The 8054-nt window shown below is 34.0% G+C and overlaps 1 protein-coding gene across 1 annotated transcript; it reads left to right on the top strand.

Moving 5' to 3' along the window:
* Positions 1 to 3460: 3460 nt before the first annotated feature.
* Positions 3461 to 7740, top strand: cox11 (cytochrome c oxidase assembly homolog 11 (yeast)). The gene is made up of 5 exons (XM_067368997.1): positions 3461 to 3629; positions 4517 to 4881; positions 4963 to 5118; positions 6435 to 6560; positions 6744 to 7740. Exons 2-5 carry the CDS (start codon positions 4564 to 4566, stop codon positions 6924 to 6926), a joined length of 783 nt encoding a protein of 260 aa, XP_067225098.1. The 5' UTR covers positions 3461 to 3629; positions 4517 to 4563; the 3' UTR covers positions 6927 to 7740.
* Positions 7741 to 8054: the final 314 nt, after the last annotated feature.

The following is an 8054-nucleotide window of genomic DNA, read 5'->3' on the forward strand; positions in this document are numbered from 1 at the left end:
TCTGCGCTGTCACAGCTGATGATGATTCTGCCTCTCCCGAAGCAGGAAGGCTCAAAACTTGACACCGGGCTGTGATGTGGAACGAGGGGACGTGAGTTTGACTGCATGATTTCTGATGCAGGGATACTGAATGACTAGTACTGTACAGTCTATGTAAAACTGGAAAGAAACATAAATTAGATTTGTCCACATAAAAATAACTATATACATAAACATTATACAATAATGCAAAAAGAAATACATAAAAAAAGGTTTTTAAATGACTGAAGGGAAAAAAAAAACATTTGTTTTACCACTGACAAATTCCCATTTTTGTCACTGAGAATGGTTTGTTTTAAATACTCAAAGATAAAAAAAATCAATAAAAAAAATCAATGATCACACATAGCTTAACAATAAACCACGATTTTTAAATAATATAATCTTTTAACCATTAAAGGCACAGTATGTAAGTTTCACCGCTAGAGGTCACTTATTCAAAACAATAACAACGGCGTAGCTTGATGATGGTGTAAATGAGCGTGGAATCATGGGAGTTGACAAAGCCGATGGAAAGCAATCTGATGGGACTCAAGGTGATGATACACGGGGCAACTTTTTGAGCAATGTTGCCGTCAACGGGCAACCTGATGAGACACAGGGCAACTAATTAGGGCAACATACAGTTGGCAACAACCAATCAGAGAGGAGCAAATCTATTGCCAACTCAATAAATACTTTATTATAAACACTTGTTAGGCACATTATTTCAACTTTTCAAATATTTTCTTCATTTTTATTAAAAATAAATGCCTTTCCGATCTGATTTGTGACAGGAAAAGGGAGAAGAGCGAGTTCGGCAAAAGGCGGATTCGAACCCGCGTCGATCGCATCAAAAGCCATTCAAATGTCAAACGCCCTACAGCCTACACTACTACAGACGCTGAAAAATCCCGTCATTTGAGTATTTAACTGAAATCATTCAATAGCTTCATTACAGCATACACACATTACTTTCGGACAGTTGTTGCTATTTTAAGCAATATATGAGGTAAATTCCGTTTTGGGTTGACGCATGACAACTTACTAGCGTAAAAAGATAAAAGTTCACACTCCTTTTCTCCGCTCCACTGCCGCTGAGAGGCCGCCATCTTGTTTGAATTTTTTCTGAAATCTCCGAACCGGTCACGTGATCGGCTGCTAACATTCTGATTGGAGGATCTCAAAAAATTGCCCACAACCGATCTAACGTATCCAGTTATAAATTTGTTGCTCATTCTCAATGGGAAAGTGCCCAAGCAACGTTGCTCGGCAACATTGCTCAAAAAGTTGCCCCGTGTATCATCACCTTCAGATGTGAGCTAATGTATTAAAATTGTATTAACCTTACTGTGGTATGAAGCAGGGGGGGCCGAGAGCCGGAGAGATATTACGCTGCTGTTTATTATGCTTATATGCCTCATGTCGTTTTGTTGTTTATGCATATTTTACAATATGCAATCGGTGGCTGGTATGAGACACTTGCTGCATAATGCAGTAAGCTAGATCAATATTAGATCATATTAATAAAAGCTGGATGACTTGTGTTGCTAAATGGCATGCAATTAATTTAAAAATATATTGTATGGTGGAGAAAATGCTGTTTTAGTTTTACTACAAATAAAGCTCTTTCTGATTATGCTATGTTAGCCACTTGACAGAATAGCATTGTCGTGGTAAATCAAGAAAACAAGAGATTCACAGACTAATTGTTCTGAGCTACATAACAACGATTAGCTTTCTGTCAATAAAGGTAAAAACAGTTACTCGCTTGTCTAATAAAACACATTAGCTGTGTCTCGTTTTGAAGGCTGCGTCCTTTGGAGGTTGCATTTGAAGGCCGCATACCCCATGGTGTATGCGGAGGAGGTGTCATTTAAGAAAAGTAGGCCGTAACCGTTAGATTGTAAATTAAGAACAAAATTACAGTATTTTACACCTCATGAGGAATAACAGTCAATTTGATTACAGTTACTTTTCTTAAATGAGAGTGACTCAATGACGTACGCAGCGGATATGACGTTATTGACAGGCTCATGAGCCGTTACACTGGTTAAAATAGCTGATTTCTCTGGATTTAAACATTGTTGGAAACATTTGGGATAATGCAAGTGCACAAGTCAACAAAATATATAACATGGTTTTAGTGGTTTTTTTGATATATTTTAATCCAAAAATCTTTCATATTGTGCCTTTAAGGACTTAAAGACTCCCTGTGGAGAAAATCAAGTTTTTAATGTTATTTATATGTCTATGTGGTCTTTTTAATATGCTTTTTAAGATAAACCATGTGCAAATTCATCAGTCAACCACTGCTGAGTACCAAAGATTATATATATATATATATATATATATATATATATATAATCTTCTATATATATCCAAGCCATTTTAAGACTTCTAATATGTCATAGTGATTTTCAAAGATGACTTTTAAGGGATAAAATTATTGACTGCAGGTGGACTTAGGCAAAGGTTAAACACTGCCATTCATCTAGTGACCAAGAGGAGGCGCTTTGTCACAGTCAGTCACAGTGAAACCTTGCTTGCAGGGAAGGCAGAATGATGATGATTGCCACTAGACCAATTTTTTTTTACCAGAAAATAGTTAGCCGAAAACTTTAAAATTTTACCTCATACAATTTTACTTTTGTCAATCAAACGTATAACCCAAATGAATCAGATACAATCAATTTAGTAGTTCACAAATGTCAGTGTTACATTCATAAATGATCATGAATATGTTTTCTATATACATACCAGTGGTAGTCAATACAATACACAACATCCTTAAACTAGAAGATCCCCAGGTTATGAAGCACAAGCTGTAAACATAGCAAGACAAAATATTGAAATTATATATTTTTAAATTAAACATTTTAATTGTATCACGAACTAAACACAGTATAGTTTACAATCCACATCATTCACCGATTTTGTGTAATATTTATGCAAGACTACCGCCCTCCATTTAAATATTATTATGAATAATAATAAAAAAAAAAACCAGGAAGAATTTAACTTTTGCAAGTGGGATAACTATTTCAAATTATGCATGAATTTAAACATTACTCTGTAACCTAAAATTACCCTCAGACTTTTGGCAGATCAAAAAATTGCTATTATTGTTGTTATTATTGCCCAAAGAAAGTAACTACAGAATTACATAATTTCAGAAATACATAATTGCTCTATCGTTTACTTTCTGGATGTGCTCATTAAATTAAGAAAGACATTTTACTCAACTTTTAAATATACGTGTTGTTAGACTGTCCAATGTGAAGAAATTAGGATTCAACCCCCAAACAAGACACTTTTTGATAAGAGATTACGACGCATTTTGAACTTTAACCATAGTTAACTTGGGCACTTAAAACGGTTATTATAATATGTAATATGTTTAATAGGATAATCACATTTTCACTTAGCAACTGCATGCCTACCTCAATCTAGGTGGCGTCAGTCAGTTTTCTTTCTGCAGAACCCAGCGGAACTGTAGCAGTAGCGCCTGTACCCGGGGAACTTGAATCTGTTGCACCAGTGTTGGATTTGATGTTTTGTAACATGCTTTTGAAGGGTGTACATGTACACAGCTTTATCGTTTGAGTCAGGTAAGGCTTTAGCATCTTCTGTATGAAATTCGTTTAAAGCCGTTTTAATTAGATATTTAGTCACGGGGTCATCACATAGACAGAGAAATGGTAATGGCTTGATAACCGGTTTAACCGAATGGAGCATGTTAGCATGTCCCATTAATGATTTAAGCTGTATTGTAACAGGTTTTTATATTCTGTATTATTGACTGGCAGTCGGTTTAGATTGTCTTTTGATTTAAGAAAAATACTTAATTGTTGTTTAGCTTGACAATTAATGTAGTAGCAAATAAAATATATACTGTAAGTTGTTTCACAATAGAATATCGTTCAAAAGTTTATTGTTGGTTTCTCACAAAGGCGGCATTTATTTGATGAAAAATACAGCAAAACAGTAGTATTGTGAAATTATTACAATTTTAAATAATATTTTAATTATATATATATATATAAAATGAAAATATAAAATGCCAAAGCAGAATTTTTAGCAGCCATTACTCCAGTCTTCAGTGTCACATGATCCTTCAGAAATCATTTCAATATGCTTATTTGGTACTCAAGAAACACTTATTATGATTATCAATGTTGAAAACAGCTGTGCTGCTTAATATTTTTGTGGAAACATGAAACTTTGAATAGAAATTTAAAAAGAACAGGATTCAAAAAACAAATATGTCTTCATTGTAACTTTTGTTAAATTTAACGCATTCTTGCTGAATTTGAACAGTAGATTGACTTACTATTCTTACATACTAAAAATATGTCTGTTAATATTTAATGTGTCTTATCATTTTCATTTATTCATGTCTAGATACAAGGCCTTCTTTATTTGAGTTATGGACTGACACACATTAATATAATCCATCATTATTATTTTAGTAATCATATCTGTCTGTGTGTTTTAGGTGAAACACACCTGTCTTGAGGAGATTTCACTTGTAATTCTAGGATTATGCTATTACCGCTACTTATTCGTGGGTGCACTGCAAAGCACTATATACAGCAAGTGCTTTCTAGCACTCGGTTATGCACTGATTGCTGCAACACCAGAGGACTAGCCACATCCAGCGGCCAGCTCTTCTTCAGGAGAACCCCACAGCGATTCCTCAACCAGTCACGAGGAGCTAAAACTCACAAGAGGAAACATCAGAGCCAGGAAGATGACTGGAAGAAAAGGAACAAGACCATCCTGACATACATCGCGGCCGCTGGAGTGGGAATGATTGGCATGTCATATGCTTCTGTTCCGCTCTACAGACTGTACTGTCAGGTCAGTATTAGATTGATAATCTCAAAGCCATTTTTTGGTGGATTTATTGTATTACAATAACATGTTCATTTCTTACTTCAGGCAACAGGGCTGGGAGGGGCAGCAGTAGCTGGACATGACACAGATCAAGTGGAGACAATGAAGCCAATTAGGGAGCGTGTTATTAAAGTAACCTTCAATGCAGACACGCACGCCAGCATGCAATGGAACTTCCGTCCGCAGCAGTCAGAGATTTATGTAAGATTTTTTTTTTTTGTGACCAACTTTTTCGATTTTAAAATGTGCACATCAATTTTGTTATATGCAACAAACATTTATACTTTTAATACAAAAAACAACACTTAAAAGTAATATAAATACATATATATATATATATATATATTTTTTTTTTTAGAGTTGCATGATTTATCATTTAAAGATTGCAATCTCGATTCAGACACCCACACAATCCTATTCCTAAATGACGATTCGACTATGTCTGTTAAACCTTTCACAAGTACAATTCAATCATTCACACTGATGTCTATGTTAGTGTTGTCAAAAATATCAATATTTCGATATGTATCAATGCTGAAATATCTAAAACAGTTCCAGTGCTTCTTTTCTGTGTTCTCTGTATCTCTCTTCTCTCCGATGACAAATTTATGCACACCCACCTGCCCTCGCTCACGGAGGTATTGCAACAAAATATAAAAAAATTATGCGATCATAAAAAATCTGTATAGCATTATATATGGCAGTTTTCCCTGTGGTATCGAAAATGGTATTGAATAGAAGTGTTTTTCAAGGTGTTGTACTGAAGTTGGAAATTCCAGTATCGTGACAACACTAGTCTATGATAGTGATCAAATAGACAATCACCTTTTGAAAGAAACTTGACTCTTCAAATAAAGATTGTATCAATTACACTGTTGCACCAGTAGGTGGCAACAAGTGTCTGTTAAAAAATGTATTTTTTATTGAATCATTCATTCAAGAGATCCGTTAATTAAATATTTTTAAATAGACTGCAGCAATTAACATTTTGTCAGAAGCTCTATAGTAAATTACATGTTATTTTGTTTAGTTGTTTATTCAAAATTGTGGGTGAATCGTGCTTAAAAAAAAGTGATTCTCAATTTATCCAGAATCATGCAGCTCTTATAAATATATAAATATATACACACACATTTATATATATATATACACACACATATATATATATACAGTATATACACACATATATACATATATATATATATATATATATATATATATACACACCCATATATATATATACAGTATATACACACATATATACATATACAGTATATACACACATATATATATATATATATATATATATATATATATTAATCTGTATATTAATCTTTATATATATGTGTGTGTATATGTGTATGTGTGTATATATGTATATACTGTATATATGTGTGTGTGGGTTATATATACAGGAATGTATATCCAAATGGCGTTCCATAAACAACATGTTTTTCGTATAATTTCTCTGAAGATGAAAACTAAGTTAATTATTCTATGTTTGAACTTTTTCCCAGGTCGTACCAGGAGAAACTGCGCTGGCTTTTTATAAGGCGCGGAACCCCACAAACAAACCGGTGATAGGCATTTCAACCTACAATGTTGTACCTTTTGATGCTGGACAATATTTCAATAAGATACAGGTAAATGTGTGATGCATTTAACTAAATTCATAGTAACATTACTATCATGTCTTTGTAAATGTATGCTACAAATGATTTGTTAAAATTGACATCTATATGCAGAAATTTATGACTATCCATGTACCTTCTTAGCTCACTAAATAGTGTGCTAAATTCTAATGCACTGCTTTGTTTTTCCATCAGTGTTTCTGTTTCGAGGAACAGAGATTAAACCCACACGAGGAGGTAGACATGCCGGTATTCTTCTACATTGATCCAGAGTTTGATGAAGACCCCAGGATGGCACGAGTAGACAATATTATACTCTCATACACCTTTTTTGAAGCCAAGGAAGGACAGCGGATACCAATCCCTGGTTATAGCTAATTGTGCATTATTCAGAGACTTTTAATCAGAATTATCTTCAGGAGATTGTGTTCTGTAATCATTTTGATCATTTTGTCTGATGTCTGAATAGCCTGAATCAAATGATTATGACAAAAATTTAACAGTGATCAAGGCTGATCATCTGTCTGTGAATTTTATGATTAAGACAATAAAATATAAGTTATTATTTTTATACACTTTCAGATACAAGCAATTACCCATTTTGTTATCAAACATCTAAACTATATGCAACATTGCATATATGAATTTGTGTCAATATAGTCTTTAGGACACTAGAGGGCAGCGTTTGTGCATGTTTATTTCAGTTTGTGCACATCATTCAAAACTTAATTGCATTGGAGTGAAAACAGTAACGTGTTGTGCCACTTGTTGGTTATGGTGGGATAATTAATATTACAGGACAGGTAATGTTGCAACATAAAAAAGTAGTCTGTGGATATCATACAACTGTAACGGATACATGCTTTATATAATGCATTTGCTCTCAGTGGACCTTCAGTGAACAATATTGCTCAAGAACACTAAGCTGAACTAAGCTTTCTTTTTTCTTTTTTTCCCCCCAGTTTGGATGATACATAATCAAGCAGTCACAAAAAGATATCACAGTTGATGCAGGGGTCCATAGAGAGGATATATGAATAATAAAAAAAATAATAATTTCTATTTTTCCAGATATTGATCTGCTAACCATTATATAATGTAGCCATGATAGTGGATGTATTATAATAGTGTTAGATATATAGTAGTGTTGGCTGGAGGGTCCCTGTGTTTGAAAAGGTTGAAAACCCAGTAGATCAATGAAAAAACAAAGGACAGTGGTGATGCAAAATACAGTCATGATAAAAATGTACAAAAGAACTTATACACATTAATGGATTTGATAGCCTTCTTTATTCTCAAACCTAAATATAGTTATAAAGAACTGCGATTTTGGAAGACGAGATAAACTACAATATTCTGTCTAGAAACTACAATAATAATATTACGTCATTAAAACACTACGTCATTCTTCGTGCCCCGGAAAACAACAAACCCGAGCACGCGCTTGAAGCGCGCTGGAGCGCTGACGCAGATTCAGCTGAGCCGCCGTCCGCGCGAGAAAACCTA

The sequence above is a fragment of the Chanodichthys erythropterus genome, chromosome 19 (assembly GCF_024489055.1).
Source record: "Chanodichthys erythropterus isolate Z2021 chromosome 19, ASM2448905v1, whole genome shotgun sequence".
NCBI lineage: Eukaryota > Metazoa > Chordata > Actinopteri > Cypriniformes > Xenocyprididae > Chanodichthys > Chanodichthys erythropterus.

Excerpts from the sequence above, each read along its gene's own strand:
- cox11 (XM_067368997.1), top strand. The coding sequence starts at position 4,564 with ATGCTATTACCGCTACTTATTCGTGGGTGCACTGCAAAGCACTATATA. Across the intron at positions 4,882-4,962 it reads TCTACAGACTGTACTGTCAG|GCAACAGGGCTGGGAGGGGC; the intron begins GTCAGTATTAGA and ends TTCTTACTTCAG. Across the intron at positions 6,561-6,743 it reads AATATTTCAATAAGATACAG|TGTTTCTGTTTCGAGGAACA; the intron begins GTAAATGTGTGA and ends TTTTTCCATCAG.